Raw genomic sequence first — 23192 nt, forward strand, 5'->3', positions numbered from 1 at the left:
TGGGACTGATTCCCGGGAGGTAAACGGCAGTGGTTTCCCTGGGGTCTCACCACTTCAGTGCGAGTCCCATGTGAGCCGGTCAGCCTGGCAACTGGGGAAGTCTGCAGCATCCCCCACGAGCTCGTCTCTTCCCACAGAGACAGGTCTGGATCACCCAAACCCCTACTGCTGGGCACCCTCGTCTGAATGGGAGCTGCTCAGGCCTGCAACGCCCTGGAAACTGCTTGGGTATAGCTCTTGTCTGAACATGGAGACATTTATACAGGAATCAGGGCACATACTGTGGAGCCTACACTGTTTTGAGCCTTTAGTTTCTTAAAGGGAAAGGAGAAATTAGCTTTCCTATTTTCTCCCATGGGAGAAAACCTGGCATGGCTAATAACCTCTGTAGACAACATGATTTGCATAATTTTACCAAGAACTAGACACTTTAATTTCTGATCATAAGGAATGTTAACAATTCCCTTTGGTTAAAAATAGCTTGCTCCTATGACTTTTTGGTTATTAATAGTTTACCCAGCATTGATTTGAAACATTTTGATAAATGTTCAGAACTTCAAAGCCTCACATTTGATCATTTATTTAGCTAAACTACTTAGTACAAAGGTAAGAAAGTCTTCAAAGCAAGAACTTGTTAAAAAAATCAACATAAGTTATTGATTAGACACGACTTGTAATCTTTTGGTATAGCTGATTTTAAAAAAAAAGTTCCAAAAAAATCTTCCTTTTCTTTTTTTTTTTTCTTTTTTTTAAGTTTTCTATTTTATACCTGTTTATTTTAAATTGAAGTAACTTTCGCAAGAATTCTGAAGAGGAATTGCAGTACTTCCTCTATTGGGATTTTGCCTTCAGGCTGTTTATCAGATAAGGCACTTCTATTTTTTATTTTTGCATTTCCTCTCCCACCCTGCTTTTCCTTCTGAATTACCCACATATTTAAGTAGGAGAATTTATTTCTTCCTTTGCCTGATGTTAATTTCAGGCAAATTTCCATGCTCCTGAGCCCACAAACAGTTCCCCAGCAATCCTCTTTCCATGTCATGTGAGACTTAGGATTGCCCTATTTCTCCTATTGCCTTCCACCATGCTTTTTCTGGCAGAAAAATCTAACTGCCCTTTCCAGAGGAAGCAACAGTGTGCTTCAGTAAAGTCCCCAATCTGAACAGAGAAGTACGAGGACCACACAGGACACCCCAGAAAGGCTGTGGCTGCATCATCCTCATGAGCCTAAGCTTGCTTTATGCAGCTAAAAATTTTAACAGCTTAATTCTCAAACTGGGTCTTGCATAGTCACAGCAGGTTGGGGGGAAGGAATTATTTTTTGGAAAGTTCTATAGAACATCATCACTTTGATGAGAAATTCTGTGCTGCTTCTTTCCCTATCAACAATGTCAGCTTCACATTCTGGCCAACATTTCCCAAAGGATGGGTAAGTGTAAAAGGGCAGTTGTGAGAGTCTTCTAAAGGGATTTGATTTAATATGACATGATACCTTGCTTTGAAAAAAAGTTATGGTGCTATATAATGGCAATAAAACACTTTTTCAATAGCTACAGAACTTACTAGCAGCTCTCAAAAGGTTGTTTTGCAGAAAACCACCTTACAAAGTTCTCAGAAATTAGGCCTAACAATATTAGGCCTTTTACTGGTGACTGAGAGGAAACATTTTTAAATGATGATAAATTCATGGATAACCAAAACATTCACAGTATGGTAAATAATTATGAGATCAGAGTGACTTAAGTGATCTTACTTTGTTCTTTCTAATGCTCTTTGGAAAAGACATTAATATAACCAATGATAAAATTATACATCTAGGTGTAAGAAAGAAAGCTCATGCTTATAGACTCGGAGACTATGAAACAAAGTCTGTAGATGGTCAAGTAGCTGTCCTGACAGTGCTAATAAAAAGAAGAGAATGTAGTCTTGGAAATATAACTAGAGGGATAGTGTTAGATAAGTATCTTCACCTCAATACACAAAATAAACAAGATCAGTATTTGAAAGACTTTTTGAGCAGGGGGGTTGAACTAGATGATCTCCAGAGGTTACTTTCAATCTCAACCATTCAGTGAAAATTCAAGGTGGTATTGAAGAGATGCAAGAATTATTCACAGCCAGAAGAAATTCATGTGCTTGAAAATGGTTTTAAAAGGATGTGCTGCAGGCATAGAGGCAAAGCTGACTGGTGTGTAATTCCTCAGGTCGTCCTTTTTAAAGATGGGCATAACATTAGCCTTTTCAAGTCACTCCAGAAGATTGTATATGTTACATTTACTAGGTCCTGGGGAGCTCTGTATAGAACGTGAGCTCCTATTAGCTGAATTAAGGAATCAGATTGAGAGAGGAGTGAGAGAAAAATAAAGTTTGTGTCATTCAAAACACTAAGAAAAAAGAAATTGTAAGACTAAGTGGTCCAAAAGGTTAATAATAGGTTAAAGTATGATGCACTAGTCATTGTGTTAATAATAATGTAGGAAAAGCAGATGAAGAGTGAAGTAAGAAAACCTGGAAGATGGTACAAAGTTATTCAGGAAAGTCAAAAGATGCTAGATTTCAAAAAGAACTAACAAAACTGGGCGAAGGTATAGCATAAAGGAAGATGAAATTCAATACTGACATAATGAAGTAGTGCTTGGTGGCAAGAAATCTAAGCTTATTGGGGAAAAAAGGCAAGAAACAGAACAAAAAGCCCTTATGGAAAACTCAGTTGGAACATTTGCTGAACACTCTGTTGTAGTCCAAAAAGCAGGAAGAGAAAATGTAGCTTTTGTAACCATTTCACTGCAGTCTAGAGTACTGAAAACATTTCTGATCTTCATCTTGTCAATGCCAGGCAGAAACAGAAAGCTTGCAGGGAGGAGGAATTTTAATTGAAGTAGTTAAAACAGTTCTGGAAGAGACAGCAAAAAGGATGGATTAAGTTTTAGAAAAACATATACAAAATCCAGGTAGTAAAATGATTGCCAGATACTCCAGTTTAAGATGCAAGAGTGAAAGACTCAAATGACACAGAAAGTCAACATATTTAAAAATGATCAAAAGAAGTAATTTTTAAACACAGATTAACTTGCATATGGAATTTGTCACGAAACAATCTGAAGGTCTAAAAGATCAATAGCGATAGGAGCAAAGTTAGACATTTGTCTGAAGGTATATAAATCCTCAGGCAGCAAGGTATAATCTGAATATCTGACAGGAGTTAGAAAGATAGTTTCCTACTTACAGGATATTTCATATTTACATATCATACATTGTTATAGGGCTACTCTAGCTAAAAAAACCCTAAGAATATAAACATGGCCAAGTCTGTAAGGTGAGAGAACTTTTATTAGGCCAACCGATATATCTGGGGAAAGAAAAGAACAAAAGACCCTCTTTATGTGTTTAAAATTTTGTTTTTTCCAAATAAAGTTTCAGGAATATCATGGCTTTTCTATTTGTTTCTCAGAGTGTACCAACTGGTCTAATAAAATATATTAATTCTGCCCAAGAGACTTGACTAGCTTATTTCATATGTGCCAGCTATTGTTCTAGAGAGAAAGAAAAGCAGCTTCACTTTCTGAAAGAATGACCTGACAAAATGAAATATTTCTTTCTGAGGGCTCATTTGGCTCCGTTGTTTTAGTCACGCCACAAGACTGACCCTGACAGTCCTTTCTAGTGATATCTGAAGTACAGGTTTACAAACAAATCCTTGCTATCCCCTTTGGTTTAACAGCAAGAAGAGAGATGTCATCCTCTCCCTGATAAATACTAATATCAAACTAGAAGTTCAAGTGACTCCTCTGCCCCAAAGGAATATGCCTGTTGGATGAAACTCTGAAAATAGTTGAATCAAATAGTGAAAAATCACATGAAGACGAACAGTGCCAGAATTTCAGCCTATAAATTCCTATCCTTTCCCAGTTGAGAAAGAGGATGGTTTTTTTTCTGACTGGCTTTAGCATTTTTCTACAGTGTATGTGGAAAAAAAGGCATCTGGCATGTTGACTGTAATTATATTATATAGTCATATTAATATTATATACTAAAATCTCTATCTTGACTGCTGAGCCCTTTATTCTCCATTTACCTCCTGGGTTCTCTGTATGTGTCCTTTTCAAACCCTTCACTATTTTATCAATTGTTTGACTCTTTTTTATTATGCTTCATATGAAGTTTTGGGTTCAATGGGTTCTTTATTCTGTCACACTGGTGACAATACTTCTTTCCCTGGTTCTGTTCCCTCAGTGTCTCATGTTTACACTGTTAGAAGAAGAAAAAAATACAATTGTATGACATGATAATATTCTATCTTGAGCTTCAGCTTCCATCTTGTGGGTCTTTCTTTTTTGGACATCCAGAAAACCATTTTAAGAAAATGCACTTTTATATGTGCCTATATACTTTACTGTTTATTGGTCTGCATGTCCCCACTTTATCAGGCTGGCTGATTTCTCAGGCAGATTTTCAGCACTAAAATTCCTTCTGCTTTGCTACGAAGTGGCAAATGCATAGCCTCCCTTTGTTAATTTCTACACAAGAGCAATTATTTCATTGCTTGATATTCAGGATTGTATTCTCACACCAAAGATCACTTTCAGTATAAATGCTCCTTCTGTTTAATTTATACATAATCTGATACCCAGTTTCCCTGCCATAGTCATGCACGTGTTTTACAGATAAGACACTCCTCCCGAAGGTTTTCACTGGGCCCTGCTCCTTTTGTCTCTCAGTCTCATGGTCCTTTATTCTTTTCTTCTCCCTGCATATTTGTGCTATTGGGAAGTGCTGTTCACAACCTTATTTTACAGGTAGGAATACAGAGAAACAAGGACTCAAATCCATCTTCTGACTAATCCCAGCGTCACACAAAAAATATGTTGAAAAGCACAATTTGGGAAGCTAGGAGAAACAGAGTCTTGAACCACAGCAACATCTTCTCTCTTTGATACAAAAATTCAATTTAAATGAAAAACAAAACCTTTAACAAATACTAAATATACTTGAATTTATAGAGCTTAACAGGCTGAATCTATCAGTTTTATTTTCCTGGCCTATTTCATCAAATCAGTGCAGTAATAATATAGATGTCCTAACTGAGATAGGATTAGGATTGCAATCTTCATTGCACAAGCTGCTACATAAATATACAGAAACAAACAGTGACATCTGTATTGCAGGTACACTCTAAGCTATGAGACAGATTAAGGATTAGCCCCTAAACATGAATATAGTTAATTATGTTCATAATAGCATGGTTCAAAAGGTTTGCTGAAAATCACAGAAAATGTGACACAGATGAAGGAATTGAACCCAGCTTCCTAACATCCTCTTTGCTGTCCAAAATACTACTCTCTTTTAAGCTGAGTTCTTAAAAGAAAGAAAGTCACTATGTCTTCATGTAACCTTGAATGGAAAACCAGCATGTGGTGACACTATTTATAGAGCATCGCTCATTAATTTATTAGGGTCCTGCTCAGAGAGTGCTTATTTCTCTGAACCTGTGCAATATCCTTGAGTCTCTGGGAGTGACTGTCCTTGTTCATCTCTACGCCTTTGTGTTTCTGACACGCAAACCTGCCATTCTTTTAGGAGTGATGGACATAACAGTTCTAGGTGCATAGCCCATTTGAAATAACAACTAGAAAAAAAAGCCCTAAAAACAACAGCTGTGATGACAGTGGAAGAAATTTCCTGAGTCTCACTACATTTCCCTCTGTAATAATTCATCTCCTCAGAAGCTCTTTTGGAGTAATTAATAGGGACACACTCTCTGCAGTCACTTTGATGTGGCCTGCTCAGTCTCTTTTGCTACCACTTAGCAAGGGAATATCTGCTCCGACCTGTACTAAAAGCATTTCTTCTATCAGCCCTCAGAGTCAGCAGCTTCTCTGTTGACCTCAGGAGAAAGAGAGGAATTGACCAATGTCTCTGCAGCTCTGTTCCTGGAGAAAGACCAGAACATCTCTGATGCCCACCTACGCTTGCCAGGTATTCATCAGAAAACCATTAGCCCAGCAAAGCACTGGATGAAGCACCATTAAGGCAATAATACCTCTCTCACAAATTTCATCAGTGCAACATGACATATTTGCAGGTATAGGCTGTCATTATTTGATACCTCCCATTCTTCTCCTCTCTATAGCCTTTTTGTAGGCTTTTCTTATGTTTCACTGCCTTTTTCTTGTCTCAATAGCAGCCACCTGGGATGTGAACAGGACTGACCTCAGTCAATAGCACTGCTTCACATATGGTCTGTGGCTCAGAAATCATTTGGGGTCACAAAGGAGCACAGTGCGTATAATATGTTTGTCATATAACAAGAAATCACACAACTTCCCTGAGGCGGGGATGAGTTTTACTGTTGTGCTAAATAATGATGTAGGCATTAAGGGGTAAAGAATTTTTTTGAATGGGGGAGAAAAACATTCCTTCACAATCATGAAATTCCATCATTATTTAGCTAGTTATGTGGTAAGGTAAAAATCCACAAACATCTTAGGCCTGTTTATGATCATAGTTTTTCACTTACAAATCCAATTTGTAAGTAGCTTTCCTCTTAGACTATTACAGTAATCATCTGACTGGCTGAGTCTACTGACAGCACATACCAGAGAGCTCACAAAAGGAGATTTCCTTGCCTTTGCAGTAAATTGTGAGAAGATGTTGAATGGCAGAGCACCACACAAGCACACAATCAGACATCTACAATATTTTTTCGCAGTTTCAAAAATCTAAAAGATTTAGAAGTACCTATTTAGGTTACTACAAAAAGGCCGTATCTCCTGTTGCCAATTACAGAGGACTTCATTACCTGGAGAATCCCCTTCCAGTTTACTGTAACTCTGCTTACTGATTACATGCATAGAAATTAGTGACAGCTCTTTCCAGTATACTGCAAATAGATGCGCTTTACATGGAAGGAAAGTTCCCTCCTCTGTTGCACTCCAGAGCTCCAGCAGGACTGCTCTGGAGGAGATAGATACTTCAGTCTCTCTCCGACATTTCACTTTTGTTTCATCATTTTTTTACTATAAAATAAAGCCAGTCAGGTATCCTGACCACAACGAGTCAGTTGTTCTTTGCCTGTATAAGCAAAAAGGGGGAGCTTTTCTCTTCTAGGTGAAGCCTCTCTAAAGAATGTAATCAAGATCAAATTAGTAAAACTTTATGGCATTTAAACAATAATCAGTAGAACCAGATAAGAAATGCTATCCTTTGTGTAATTATCACAGCTAACCTACAGAAACCTAATATACAGACCATTCTTTATAGCATAGTTCTATAGGGGATGAACCATTTTTGCTAATTTCAGCATTCCTGAAAACCTGTTTTATACAGTTTATTCTTCTCTGAACTCGTATCTTTGCTCTCTACAGAAAGCCATCTTTGGCTTAAAAAAAAAAAAAAATTGTGAACTCTCCTCCCTATCTTGAATTTCAGTCCCTTCCAATAAGTTCTGTCTGGCATTATGGTCCTTCCTGCTTCATTCATTAAAAATAGCAATGCAGCAGTATGAATATATCCTTTGGGATTCTACATTAAATGCAGACTCCTGCATCCCAGGCTGACTTACATCTGTGTAGCCCTTTTGATGTCTCTTGGCACACCACTGCAGCTGTCCCTGGTAGTAGGCATTTGAATTGATTAACATGCTTGCTCCTTTTTTCTTTCCCTCCTGCTCTCAGGGCTGCACCTTGAAAGATTTACTGCACTCCAGAGGGGTGAGGCACTCTGTGGATGCCCTGAGGACAGCATAATTGCTGAATCAAAATCTCCCATGAGGATGTGAGCTTTGAACTTTGCTTTCAAGATTTAAATTCTCCGACTACCTTTTCTCAGCATACATGTAATAGATTGTTAGGGAATAATCTCCTAATAAGAAATGCATCGTTATAGATAACCAGCAGAAGAGAGAGGAGCAGTACCCTTAAAATATTGTCTGCTAAGATTCAGACACTAAATCTCTAGTCCAGCAAGTAATTAAACACATAAATAGTCACAGCAAGTTCACTGGGACTATTCAAGTACAGTTATGTGTATAAGCATTTGCACTATCGGGATTTAGTAATGAGAATCTAATTAAAAAAAAAAAAACAAAAATGGTTAGCAATCTAAATCATGTTGAGTCACTATCAGAATTGTAATACAGTTCCAAACCAATGCAGTGTTATTTTGGACCGAAGATATAAATCAGAATTCCTTATTTTATTAGGTATGGACCCCAGTGTTTTATTTTGCAATATCTAGTACCATTAACATATTTTGGGGACTATCAACAAGAAGATTCTTAGAGGATCTGTGGTTGCTAGGAGACTGTTACTTCAGTCCTGCAAATCTTCCACACTGCAAAGAGCAAACTGGCAATAATCAGGTTTTCCTGCCAGACAGCACTCAAACAAGTAAAGTTTAGAGCTTATTATTTAAAATTTTTGATTTAAGCTTATATTTGTAGAATGGGAAAATGTAAGAGTTGTTGTATTTCTCCAAATAGGTATTTTATCTTGTATATATAATATGCCACCCTTACATCTTTTTTTTGATCAACAGTATCTTGCGTGTCCAATATCCAGAAACTTAGTTTCAGTGCACCAGCAGGTTTCAGTCAGCCTAGAAAGTGCTGAGCTCATTTAAGACAATTCAGAACAAGAGTGTTGCTGACCCCAGAACTGCAGTATCCATTCCTCATACACACCAAGGCTGTGACCTGAGCAGCCTGTAACCCACACTTTTGGGGCTTCCCAACTTATAACTACAACAGCAAGTGCTTTTGTCTCCTTGGGTACCTACAAGATCTCAGGATACACACAATGACAGAGGTGCTACTGACAGTTGGTGCCTAATTTTAAATTCATTAAATTTATTAAAGGAAATAAATCCTATCTATTCTAGATCAGGGTATCTGTGTTACAGTGTTTGAGAGGCTACAGTAAGAAAGTCAAAAATCACTGAAGGCTGTAATTTGATGAAGTTCTTTAAAATTCTGTATTTTTTATGACCCAGGAGTTACACTAAGCACAAAAACCTATTATCTTCAGTGAAATAATGCTTTTGATCAGAACTACATACATGTTGTGTGCTTTGCAAGATCAATGCCTTTAGTACTGTTTAAATATGTATCAATAACAAATGTATTCACCTAATAACAATAATATCTATTTTCTCATTCTTGGCTTTTCAGTTGCTCAGTGTAACATCACAGTATTAAATCCCAATCTGCAGCCCACTAAAATCCGTCTTTTCCTAGGCTTTGACCCTATTTCTGTTTAACCTCAAATGTCTTTACTTCTTATCCTGCACCAGGACAGGATAATGTTCTGGTCTGATCCTTCCCCATCCTTATCTGACACCACAGCCTAACTCTTTTCTCTTTCATGTGACAAAGGTAGGGGCAGTAAGGGTATCTGAAAGAAACTGCCCGTGGAAAGAGAGGGGGTGGGGGGAGGGGAAAAAGGACAAAAAAATCACAGTTAAGTCAAGTGTGACGGACTGCCATTCCTTCCACAGAAAGCACAACTTTCCCCTCGGTCTTCTGACAACCTTTTGCTTCTTCTCTAATGATTCAAACCCGGTTTGCAGTTACATTAGAGCACTTGATACATTTCACTCTAAAACCTGACAGTTTCATACAATGATATGTCCTGAATGTGGTATTTGTCCCCTACTATGGTAAGAGTATATAGTAATAGTAACAACGAACATGGCTGAATCATTGACAAATTCAACCTTAGCCATCTTCTCTTGCTTGCCTTGACAACTAGACTATTGAATTCCAACAGGATGAAAATCTAAAAATAGCACTGCATAAAGAGAGACTGCAAGCAAAGCCACTACATAATACAGGCTCAATGCTCCTGTGAAATGCGACACGTGCAAAAGCCAGATGTAATTTTAACAATACAGCTTCCTTTTCGACAAAGGAATCTCCAGAGTCTGATTTAATGTCTCCACAGTAAAACCTAACAATTCCACGTTTTGTGTAGGAGTAAGAACAGACTTCTTTCAACTCACATAAAAGAACCCCTGAGAAGAATGTTAATGCAGAACATGGTGAATATAAAAAGAAAAGACCTCTTTTGACCCTACAGCAATTAAGACACCATCTAAGTCCAGCATAAAAGTTACCTTATACTTAAAATTATTACAATCACACAACCAGACTGAGAAATGCTGACAGACAGCAGTAACACTGCGGCTTTACAGAAACCAAAATCACTGCAGCTTAGGAAATATTTTGCCTTATTTACTAGGCAATACTGGAGAGAGCATCTGGCTGGCTTTTATACAGGAGTGCAGAGAGTAGCAAAGAAAAGGAGCTTTGGTCACCTTCACACACTGCCTAAGAAGTGATGAGGAAAGTGGTTCGAACAAGTAGTCAGGAAATCAGCTAAAGACTTGTGAGAGCTAGGTTCAAATCTCTTATCTTATAACATCACCATCTGATTGTGGAGCTCCCTTAAGATACTCAAGGTCTCTGAAAAATGGGTTCCCAGACCTATCTTACCTCACAGATTCTCTTGATGGTAATTAATATTCATCATTTTGAGGCACTGAGTAAGGTACAATATATATTCACCTTCAGGTAGATAGTAGACAACACTTTATAACTTTAACAGTGAGAGCCAAACAGCTACAGAGGCATGCCACTTTTTAAGCCTATTTTGCAGATGCATATTTGCATGTGCTCTAACACCACTGGGGTTCAAATGAACAGAACAGACTTTGCAGTGGCTTCTTGTGATAAAGTGAACAGCAGTAAGATTCTTTCTTTTCTTCCCCATACTTATGTTTTCCTGGCACATAAGCCAAGTGGTGACTAGAACCAGTTTCTTTGATTTCGATTGACATCATAATTCTTTTCTATTTTTCTGTGGATTTGAGGATTCTTTTTTTTAATCTCATCCATAACATTATTAGGAAGATCCTATTGCTTTGGTGAAGAGAGAGGCTGGTTTGAAAGAGAAAGATCAAAGATCTCCTTAATATTATTCTCTTGCCTCATTCTGTTATTGCTTAACTAAAGTTCTCTCCATAAACAATTACAGACCCAAATCTAAATGATCTATCATAGTCCATGGCTTTTTATTCACTGGAACACCCATTGTTCCAGAAATAGACATAGCACCACTGGCATGACTTCGAAGCACCACACACATTGGTTGGAAATGGAATAGAAAAAGAAGGTGAATCAATAAACAGATATTGTTTTCCACCAGTGCTGTGTGACAGATGCGAAAGCTTTGAAGTTTGACTTTCTTTTCAAGGAAATATCTATGACATTGTCTAGGTATATCACTGCACCTTGTTTATCTTATTCTTCCCTGTCCACAGACAAGTTCATAAGTGACAAGAGGCATGAACACAAATGCACTATTTTCAGGAAACTCACTCAGCTCCCCAGGGCCTGGGTCTCCAGGAAGCAGCAGTGCCTTAGGAACTGACATATGTTGAAAGCAGTAAAGCAGAGAGCAAATTCCCTCTCCATTTGTTGGCTTTGCTCTTTCCAGCTTCAGTGTGAGCCCATTATTTCCTATTCCACACTGAATATAGGGAATTGTCGATTCCCTTTCTCTTTACAGCTATCTTTTCCCCACTTGAAGATGATTATCTTAACCCTTTTCAGTCTTAGTTTTGCTAGTAAAGTTATCCAGCTCTCTTCGCATTGTTTGCCTTTCCCTACACACTCTCCTTTTGGGGTGGTACCCAAAACAGGGCACAAAGCTACTCAGCACAGTAAGAAAAATGAATGGGGAATCTTTGTATTATAGGTGATTCCTCTTGACAACTGAGGGATATAGATAGATGTATATAGAGCAGAAAATGCATATTTTGTTACAACCACAACTCTATGAGTGTAGGATGTAGGATTTTTGCACTCCCACTTCCCATCGCCAACATGCAAAGAAAAAATCTCCAGTATGTAGAGACATATGTAGAGATATAAAGATAAAAACGTACAAATGTATATGGCTTTCTATAGGACTTATGTCAGCTATGTTAGGATTCATATTTCATCCTGGCTGATGATGACCCAAGCTTTGTTCCCAGTCAGTAGTATAAGACTCCCCTTAGGTCAGCAGTCACTGAACCAAGATGTTGCAGTTAATCCTGATTATCTCAGATATCGCTTTATATTATGTATTGACAAATAGTAGCTTTTTAAATGGCAACTACTGTGGCTAAATACATTAATGCCTGTAATTACCATTAACATTGTCTGTAATATAGACACTTACACAAGCATATTGGCAATGTACAGTAAATAGTGCCATGAGTTTAAGAGACCCAGACTCCAGTTAGTCTATTAAATTGCCTTTTCCTTTGGCTCCTCAGCCTCCACTCACTCACAGTATTTGCAGATGTACCTGGCAGAGGTCACACTGGAGTCAAGCTAGCTGGAAGTGAACTATGCAGGTTACTTGGACAAGCAATGGACAAGCAGCGTGGCTTCACCTCTCTGTTTTAACCTTTTGTAATTCTAGGGCATTGTACGATGTTGAACAACTGTAAAGGAAATACAGTTCATCAATCCAGTCTCACTAAACACAGGTGCTGCTGGGTCTCTGCATGATTCAGAAAATGAAAATAACTGCACATACCTCTCTATTTTAGGCAGTCAGATTGTTGGGGAAAGGTTTTCCTTTTCATATGGATTCATACAGCCCCTAGCACTGTGGATCCTCATCTCTATTGATGGCAACATGGACTATTTTAATATAAATAATCAGTTAAATCACATTAGTCATATATACAGGGTCAAATCATCTGACTGAAAAAAAGTGCATTGAATGATTCAATTGGAGTCTTAAATGTAATTTTAAGGCAGGAAGCTGCCCAATTTGGATAGTCTTTGTTCAGGTTTCACTGTAGGGTTTGCCAAGTGACAGAGAACAAGTGCAGGTTCTTTGGGGACTGTTTTTTGACAGGGATTATGGCGTCTCATACCAGCTGAGAGTACCAGATACGATGGAAGTCAGTCTGATGCACCCAAATGCCATTTAAGAGCAGACCCTCTAGCAGTATAAATCAGCAAGGCTTGACTTCATGGTAGCCGTGCTGATTTACCCCTGTTGGGATTCTGGAGCTGAGACTTTACAGAGTGAAAATGAAATTAAGGAAGCAAAACAAAAATTCTAAAATATTAATAAATAAAACAGCTTGAGAATGTTATGCTTTCCCAAGCATGTGAAGAAAAAACCTGTAGGTTATACTTTCAATTTAATTTGTGGCTTGTTTGATACATGTTTAAGCATGCAGTATATGCTAAGGAAGACTTGAGGCCTATAAAGTGAGAATAATGGCCAAGATTTCTTTTTATCTTATTTTGTTGTGATTGTTCCCCAGACTCTTTCAGACAAAATTCCAGTGAATTTGAACTTTGCTAAGGATTTTTACAAAGCTAGCAGTAAAAAGATCTTTAGCCATACACACAGAAAAAGGAAGAAAGAAGACCCATTGTATAACTAAAGGTCAGATGGAAGTTCAGGGTAATTTAGATGAGGTTTAATTATTACAGGGATACTTTGGCATATCTTTCAGTAGGGATGATAATGAACATGGCAATCATTTTAGGATGTCTGACTGAGGAAAGAACAGCAGCAACTATGATAGACAAGAAAGGAGCAAACCAAGCCTGTTCACCCTGTGGTATCACCACCATGAAGAGAAAATGCAACACAAAGGAGGGTGAAGGAGTGAAGGCTTCCATGTATGTAGGTGAAGCAAACTGAGAAAACAAGGATGCAGAGGTACAGGAGAAGCAGGATAAAACACAGAGTTTTAGAAAAGGTTTCTTTTTGTTAAGATAACTGATTTCATACTCAAGGAGCACATCCTAATTTATCTAGATTTGCAGAAAGCAGTTCATAAAGTGCTCAACATAAAATTACCATTTAAAACTGCTATAATGGAGAATAAATCAAGATTATTAACCTGAATGAAAATTTGATTAAATGAAAAACTGTAACAGGTTTAAAAGTAAGTCTAATCAGGTTGGAAAAAGCTTCTTCAAATTTGGAAAAAGGTTTCGGACACATCCTGTTACAAATACTTATTAGTGACCTTCGGTCAATAATTAAGCTTGTGTTTCTGGAATGTGTAATGACAGGTGTTTGGAGGTATTGACAACACTTTGGAGGCTCGTATAAGAACTGTTTTACTTATAAGCAGAATAATGGAAACAGGATGAAATTCAACACAAAGCTATCCACATAAAGACTTCATGTATTGGGGCTCATCATACAGAGGCATCAGAGAAACAGAGATCCAGGTGCACTGTTGGACTGTAAAATAACAATGAGCCTCCAATGTGATATGGAAAATCTAAGATACATTGCAGATAAGTTTCCCTTCGAGTCACTGAAGCATTCACCCTAATGTACAAGGTGCTGGCAAGGAGTTTAGTATATGAGACACAGTTCTGATTACCCACATTCAGATAAGATTGAATTAATTTGGAATAGATCCAGAGAAGGGATACTAAAATGACTGAGGGAAGTGAGCATGATCTTATGAGAACAGACAAAGAATCATGTCTTGCTTTCCCTCACAAATAAGATGGCTCTTCATGAATGCATTTGGGAATTTAAAAACAGGGCAGAAGTAATATGCTTTAAATTTAAATGTAACACTGATGCAAGATCAGATAGAGATAAGCTGGTTCTACCAAATTTAACATGGCTGGAATCACCAATCACCCTCTAATTACTATCAGTTAAGTAGTGTCCTGGAACACATATGGCAAAGAACCTAATTGCTTCAAGATGGAGCCCAGCAGGTTTAAGGACAGATTGCATGACAGAGTAGTGGTGATCTAGAGTTACACATTCAAGTCTAGTTTGAGGATTTGGGGTGCTGAACTTAGCTATTTCCTCTAAGACATAAAAGGACAATTTGTCTACTTCTCTACTGAACTGGATTTATTTAAGCTATATGTTTATTGTGTACAATTAGTCCCGAACAACCACATTTCCATTTGCCACCTAACTTTGCTTCACAAGATTTCCTCTGTCACCCTAGGAAGTGTGAAAAGTTGGTCACAGATAGGGAAGGGGGCAATACTGCTCTTGGTGGTGCTGAGAGAACTAGCATGTCTTGCCCATGGTTACTCACATTTAATCCGAATGTCAGATACTTTTGCTCAGGTCAGATGTGAAAGCCCCCCCAGCTTAATAAAACCCTCCCATTCTTTCTAGAATATGTGATCCTCTTTCTGGGGGGAAATGTCCAATGATCCCAAGACATTCCTTAGTATTGTGGGGACACAGGATGTTAGAGATGTTCTTCACCTCTTCTGCCTTCTTCCCTCAGTAAATTGTTATGCCACTTCACCTTTTAGATACTTACTGTCTTCAGAGGTCTGAGAATAGTGGGGGTGTTTCGTGGCTTTTGGTATGGAGGTATATATGGAGGTGGTGTTTTCTGAACAAAACGTCTGTTATAATGGCAACTGCAGAGAGCCGAACTCAATTTTCTTTGCATCTCCTCGACAATTTCATGCAAGACTTTTACAGAAAGATTCTTTTTCTTTTCTAAAGAACTATTAGAAATATTCAATACTTGAAGCCAAATCAAATACAGCTGGATACTTCCTCCGGCTCTATTAAAGTTCCTATAGATCAAATTACAGTCTCCTTTCAGGTATCACTTGAGGTGCTTTGAAGCCTATACAAAGAAATCTCTAAAAATTGATTAAGAGTCTAATTAAAGATTGATCTTATCAAACTATATGTAGCCCATAAATTTTATTAAATCAAATTTGCGAATCCTATACACTATAGGGGAAAAAAAAAAAAAAGCTATATGGCCACACTGGCGCTATCAATAAAACTTTAGTACAACTGCAAGCACAAAAGAAATGCTGAAATGAAATAGTTATGATTCAAAACATGTGGCAGTTTACAAATGTGTCAGGAGCCCAGAGCACCTTAGTTCTGACTAAACTCTTATTTACAGCTCTCCTCACCACAGAAGTAAAAGCTACTCTCACAATACCGAACAATTCAGAGTAATAGCAATCAGACTAAATGAGCAGCAGCCATTTCCTGCTACCCCTTCTTTCCTTACATATTTGGCAGCAATTAGCCAATAACCCAGTCCAAGGTCCACTCAACTCAAAGGGAAAACAGATCACACAGCTTGGTGGGAACTGAGCTAGACTCTGGGTCCTGCCCCTCCCTCTGAAATGGAACATCTCTTCCCAAGACAACAAAAACAAGAAAACAAAACAAAACAGAAAAACTGATGTCATCTCCAGGGAAATCCTCCTCCTTTACACATACAGTGGGGAGACACTAAAGGATGAAAATAGTCCTCAGATCTTAGGAAAAGGAAATTTCTTTAGGTATCTGAAAGATCTGAAATCTCTAGATTGCTTGTTCTTCAGAAAGTAATAATGTAATAAAGGAAGTGAAACGCAAGATTTTTGCCAGTGTTGTTACCACATGAATTTAACAGACTGATGGATAGACTATGAACATGACTTTTTACTTTATTAAAAAAAGTTTTGGTCGGTAATCAACGTTATAGACAACAATCATATAACAAAAAAAAAGAAATAATTTGATTGCTATATTAAGATGTATCCACACCAATGACTAAAACGTTCTCCTTCCATTGCCTTACAGTTGTTTGACTCATTAATTAGACATGTTGGAGACAACAGATTAGGGGATTGCAGCATTTTTATTTGCTCTACTGACTTGAAAACAATTGAAAGATGGCCATGCTGTCTGAAAAACAGTATAAGAGGAGGAAAAAACAAAACAAAACAAAGTTTCCTGCGTTTTCCACTAACAGCATCACTGGTTTTAGTCAAGACAGTGAGTGGCTTTGTTCTTAAAGAGTATCAAAGGATATCAAATAGCTATTTAGGATAAACATGGGGGGGGGGGGGGGAAACAAAACCAAAGAAACCCTAGACAACTAACCTGCCTTTTGAATACCTGTCCCAAACTGGACTTTCAAATGCGCAGCACTTCCAGAAAAGAGGAGCAGTGTCTCGTCAGCGTTATACTTGTTTTCTTCAAATACTTGTAAACCACAGTCAAGTTTCTACCAGTAGTCCTAAGCATCATCTGAAAATGCTTCCAGGCAAAGTTACTGCACCAAGCATTTCTATAGGAAGGAAAATCTTCATGCCAGTCTCAGAATTTTAATTAAGCAAAGAAGTCATTGGGAAATGTAGTATACAGAATTACGAAGGCCAACCCTTTCGTTAAGGGCAAAAATTGTTATTTTTAGGCTGTTAAAATAAATTCTATAGTCACCTTGCCTTGATAGTTTAAAAAAGAAGTATGCAAATCTTATCTGATAGTTCTGTAATTAAAGATAATTGCTGATCTTAATTTAAAATATTTTCTAAAGACCCCCCATCACACATGATTTCAATCACACTGCTCAGTTCAGGCATAAAGAAGTACTTGCAACAAGTCAATCCAGTAGCAAGCGGCAGCTCCTAAATAACATTGAGCATCCTCATACTAACCTTTACTTCAGTCTTCCTACTCGAAATAGGTCCCACAAGACAGTCTAAAAGTGGCCAATTCAGAAAGGTTTAGAATAAGCTTTGGAATCAATTCAGTAAGATATTTCAGAAGGGAGCCTTCATGGAGAGCAGCCTAAAAATGAAGTAGCCTCAAAACTTCCAAGGGTATAGCAGTGGCATGGAACTGGCTAGGAAACAGCAATTTTGCCTCAGTAAAAATATCATCTTGTGAAAAGATGGGTGGGGGAGTGGCAGGGGGGAAAAGGGGTTATGATAACCAAGGACTTTACTAAGGAACTCAATTATCTGGAAAAAAATGGAACTGCTTTGCATAAAAGTTATATTTCTACATCTCTCAGCTGCTCTTATCTTTGTTCTCACCATCTCAGGTTCCATATGACTGTTTGAATCTCTAGCCTGAAAGCTAGGACGTTCCCCTGAGAAACACCCACACACTAGTGCCTTCTTCCACTCCCACTTTGCTTCCTCGAAGAGGATCACAATCCAAAGAAACTGAGCGCTCCCGTGCCGCGGCCCAGGAAGGGCTCTGACCCGAGTCAGAGTATCCTCCTCCCTGCCAGGGCTGAGCTAACTCAGCACCCTGCATCAGAGTGGTGCTCTCCACCCTGCCACAGCTCTCAGGGAAAGGGAGATAAGAACATCCCCAGCAGCCCAAAGGAAAATGGTCCATGTCACACAAAACAAGCAGCTTTTACTCTGACGAGCGAAAAAAGAGCCTTACCACTTTTAAAGGTGGATAGTTCAGCCTGAACTAACAGTAGCTTGGTTTAGTTTTCTGGTTTGTTTCAATGTCAGGCTTTTATTGCGATTTTTTTTAAAAAAAAAAAGCTAATTTCCTGTCTGGGTTGGCAGCCAGTGACTCTCCTGCATTCAGCGATGAGGTTAACAGCGCAGCCAGAAAACCAGCCTACAACTCCTCTTCTCTATCCTGCGCTTTAATCACACATAAACCCCCCCCCCCCCAGCTCCATAAGTACAGCAATACTCAAAGCACTAGACAAAAGTGAGGCTCAAGTCAGCTTTCCCCTGCGCCTGTAGGAACTGCCATAACAGCAGCAGTGAAATCAGATCTTCCGAGTACCTGGTCTTCATGGGCAACTCCTGCGGTCCACGGCAGAGTGGCTCTGGCGAAAACTATGTCTAGCCTCCGCCGGGTGATGGGCGGATGACATGATGATTAAGGCAGGATCCTGTTTTGAGAGTTCACCTCGGGGAAAGCCAGAGAGTAGAGACACAGGCAGCCATGGGGCTGCCAGTGGCTTGCCGTGCACAGGCAGAAAGCCCCCGCGTTCATTTTCCAACCAGTACTGCTTAAACTAACTGCTCCCTACATGCTACAGGGTACACATTCATTCAATAGATTGCTTTCTCTAATTTATATCAAGGGTTCCTGGGTTAAGTTTTTAATCTAAAAAATCTAGGATTTACTACGGACAACCCTGAACTTCCAATACACATGCAGAGGCTGCGTAATGTGTATTACATACAGCACTGGGAAGCCAAAAAAGGGCTTTTCCTGCAGCTGGCTTCTTGTGCACCAAGTTATAGCGAATGCCTTAAATCCCTAATGTATGTCATCAGAAATTATCATGCAAACATTGGCCTGACTGACAACTTATCTAGGGTGCAAATCAAAAGTAAATGAGGAGAAGGAAAAGTGAGTGACACAATGAGGAACCAGCAATTTGTCGTTTGGGGTGTTTTATTAGGCAGTTTGACAAATTTCCTGCTGGTTAGCTGATTAAATTTACATTTCCCTATTTTTAATCTTTAATTTATTTTGTACTCAAATATGATTGTTAGTCATTAATCAATAAGGTTTAAAGCATTCATGATTAATGGGCAATGCTTTCAGTATAAATAGATTCTGTGATGCTGGGATTTATCTCACTCTAGAGATTGCAGGATTGCTCCGACTATTTATTCCTTAGTTACAATAAACCGGAGCCAGGAGGACTGATGAGATTCTATGCTAGTGGTGTGATAAGATGAAAGGGAAGCAGCTATTAGGGAACTGCATGAGATAATGATGAGAAAGAAACCAAAGAGTTAACAAGACTGCTTTTCATATGATCGTGTAGTGTCAAAGAGATTAACGAGGCTCTGTATTACAGATAAATAGGGATTTATAGCTTCTATAAGGTAGAAAGAAATGAGACAGATTATTGAAATTGCCACCTACGGCTGTACCAGGCTTTAAAGATTCAAGGCAACAGAAGTAATGAGCAGGTATCAAAGGGTTAATGGGAGTCTGGCTGCAGCTGCAGTCACTAGGAACTGAAGAGTTACCGGACTTCTAAGCTACACTCTGGGTAAGTAGCAATGAAAGTGTTAATGAAAAGCCTACATGTATTGAGATGCTAATTGTCAAGATTACTTGTGTATTACTTGAGGAAACGAAATTTGATTACTCGAAGCTCCCACTAAGGACAAAATGCTTGTGTCCAATCTGTCTGTCAAGCTCTGTGAAACATTAAGAATTAAAATTCACGTGCGATGAAGTCACTTTAATTTCACAGCCAGCAGAACACTGCTCCCATGCCCACTGTGCGGAGGGTAGCTCTAGATTTCAACTTTTTCTGTGAAATCTAGGAGGCAGAGTAACCTGTTACTTGCTGCTGCGTGCTCCCCCCCCCCCCAATATTCTGCCTCAGCGCTACAACTGAGTCATTCTGTTGCCCATGGCTCGTGGGTATACAGTGCTCCTGCAGCGTGCTGCATTATTTCTTAGTTAATCTGTCAATGTTATTTTCTGCTAATGCAGATGTGGAGTTCGCTTACCGTCGCTTTGTAGACACTCATCGAAAACCATTTGGAAAGCCTTAACTATGCATAAATCTGCAGAGTGAATGTTTTCTTTCATTCACTTGCTCCTATTATTTGATTTCTTGTAGGCCTCTGCGGCAGAGATGGAGAAAATAAGGTAAGTGAAACAGTTTATTTACATCTCATTATAAACAAGAAATGTTCTATTGCACAATGGACGATAAAGGCTCTCGGAAAATATTTTGCTTGATATGAGCCGTGTAAAATACTGGATTGCATGATGATGTACAGGGAAGTCGTGTTTTACAGACAAAAGAAAAGGAATGTGGTTATACTAGTAAATCGGTTTTGCAGACATGTCAATTCAGAAGGGGTGTTTTACACACAAATATGTTTTATTGCCAGATGCAGAGGATATTTGATTATATAAATGGTATAGTCACTTGTCCATTTACTGCAAGAGCCTGCCATTCTGTTTAATGAGGAAAGTGGATCAATAATTCATGAAAAAACTGAAGAAAATATAGGCTTGACTTCAAAGCATCTAATTACTGTGGTTTGTTTTAGTATAATGCTGTAACATTGGTGCTCGATTTCTGTTTCATTTTGTGTACCAGCCAGATAAATCTTGTCTCCTTCGTGTTTAAAATGTTGTCATACTGTACCAGTTTCTCAGCACATCTCTGCTTTAAGCAAAAGGAGATGGCTTTTATAAACATAAGTTTCCCATCTCATGTCTGAGTGCAAGTCTGCTTTGGGGGATATTGCTTTGGTGTATGTTGTTAAGAGAGAAAAAGAAAGAAGCAGGCATTCTGGCCATTTAAAAAAAAAAAATCAAAATACATCTATTAATAGGATCCCCAGGTACTATCAAATAGACAGAAGTTGAACTTTTGATTTCACTTTCAATATTTTAATGGGGCTTATTTTAATACCTCAAAATATTGGCCACAATCTTATTTGGTTTTCCTGGACAAGCCCAAATTCCTTTTCTGAGCCTAGTGATTCAGTTTGGTTGGTGGCAACTATTGCCCAAGCACAACTTTTTAGATGGATTAAGTTTGGAATGCCTATTGTAAGTTTGTTAGAAAGGCAGGGAAGTTGCAGAACTCTGGGAATAACGGGGGGGGGGGGGGGGTAGCAACGTGAAAGAACAGATTTGACATAGTGTTTAGCAAATTCTGGGCTAGAAGCAAGATGCTGTTTTTGGTTTGAGAAGGATGAGGAGGTTAATTCTTTTACAGTGGACTTGAAGATGCATGTCCAAAAGTTTCTAATTTATTTATAAAGTGCTTGAGTTGTACATTTATCTACTGTCTCCTGTCAATGAGAATGTTATAATTTTTGAGCTGAAAGGAAAACCTTGTGCAATATGTTATGGTTTTGCATGTAAATAACCACTATAATGTTAAAGCCTAACATTAATGCGAGTTTTTCCTGAGTAAGGACTGAGAAGGTACCTCAGTACATGGTCCTGCATTTAGCAAAGTGTCTAAACATGATCACCTATGGCATATGCACACTCATTTCATGAATAACGCTGTTGGAAAATGCAAGCAAGTATCTGTTTACATGCTTGCTTGATAAGCATGTGTGCACAAACATGATACAATACTTTTAATACTTTCCTGAGCATGCCTTAGCCACTGCTTTTAACAGACAGGTTCTTGCCACATTTGCAAAAGGAGGTTGCAGAGCCCAGGAGAATAAGCTCTCTCTCTCAATACGTTCCTGGATTTGCTATGACAAGAGTAAATAACCTTAAAGCTCCATTTTCCTAGCATCCTGGTTTTGAAGCTGTAATGCATGCAGTAGTTCTTACCCTAGTTCTTCATGAGCACTATGTAGATGGAAAAGCCCATACTGCCCCACTGAAGGAAGTGGGAGTTTAGCTATTAACTCCAACAAGAGAAGGGCAAGGCTGTGTCAGGAGCTTGTTACTGAAGTTTTCTGTTTATGCTTCTTGCATATAAGAATTTTTTCTGACAGACATTTTTTCCCCCCCCCCATCACATAACCCAGTGCAAGGGGCACTCTGTGTTCCAGATCAGAGCAGCAAGCCAGGCCAGGGGAGCTTCAGCAGCACCACAGCAGGGAAGTTGCACTGCTCCAGCCTGAACTTTTCTAGGCTTGTGTCAATAGTAGTTATCATGGATGTACACTGATAGGACCCTTTGCAGTTCGAAGAAACAGAAATAGAATCAAAAAAAAAAAAAAATCACTAAATACCTGGTGAATGCACAGACTTGAGAGAACTGTTTTTTCCTGAACCCATCCAAGTCTGGCACCCAGATAAAGACAGATTACCTTCTCTCTTAAGCACAGTGGTCTTGGGGAAGCCATGAGGAAAGAAAGCCTACAGCCAGGAGAATAAAAGGAGGAATGAGAGTGAAAGGAGCAGGACAGAGGAAAGAGGGTTTTCTTTTTGCCATAGACAATATGTAGAAGCCAGCATAGCATCATCACAGGAAGAGCCATTACTACATGGCACTTGATTACAGGCTGCCCTATCCCCTGCCTCAGCTCCTTCCTCACTCTTTTTGTAACCAGCTGGGGATGTATCCCCCCCGCAGCCAGGAGCCCGTGGGCCAGGGGGCAAGACCAAGCCAATTGCTGAGGTGAGGTGCACAGAGGGTGAGAGACTCCTGGTAAAGAGCAGGGAGAAAGGTGTCTGGAAATAGCTGGAAAGAAAACGAAAAAGCTTCTCATTTTAGAGAAGCAGAAAAAGAGGAGCAAGGTGGATACACACAGGACCACGTAGGCACCTGGGGTGAAAGCTTCCGCGGTTAAAGAAATCTGGGTTTGCATTTCATAAAGCACTTCGAGATAAGGAAACCTTTTAAATATGAAAAATAGGTGCAGAGAATCAGACTTCAGAGGAGTGACTCCACTCTGACAGCGCCTGAGAGCAAAAGGTCCAAACATTTTTAAAAGG

The 23192-nt window shown here is 38.9% G+C and overlaps 1 protein-coding gene across 1 annotated transcript in view; it reads left to right on the top strand.

The window, feature by feature from the left end:
- Positions 1-23192, top strand: part of BEGAIN (brain enriched guanylate kinase associated) — a 151429-nt gene that overhangs the window by 15172 nt on the left and 113065 nt on the right. The window contains exon 2 of the mRNA XM_064512070.1: positions 20386-20414. Within this exon, the coding sequence (XP_064368140.1) occupies positions 20386-20414 (29 nt within the window). The remainder of the gene's footprint in view (positions 1-20385; positions 20415-23192) is intronic.

Source organism: Dromaius novaehollandiae, chromosome 5 (assembly GCF_036370855.1).
Source record: "Dromaius novaehollandiae isolate bDroNov1 chromosome 5, bDroNov1.hap1, whole genome shotgun sequence".
NCBI classification, from domain to species: Eukaryota; Metazoa; Chordata; class Aves; order Casuariiformes; family Dromaiidae; genus Dromaius; species Dromaius novaehollandiae.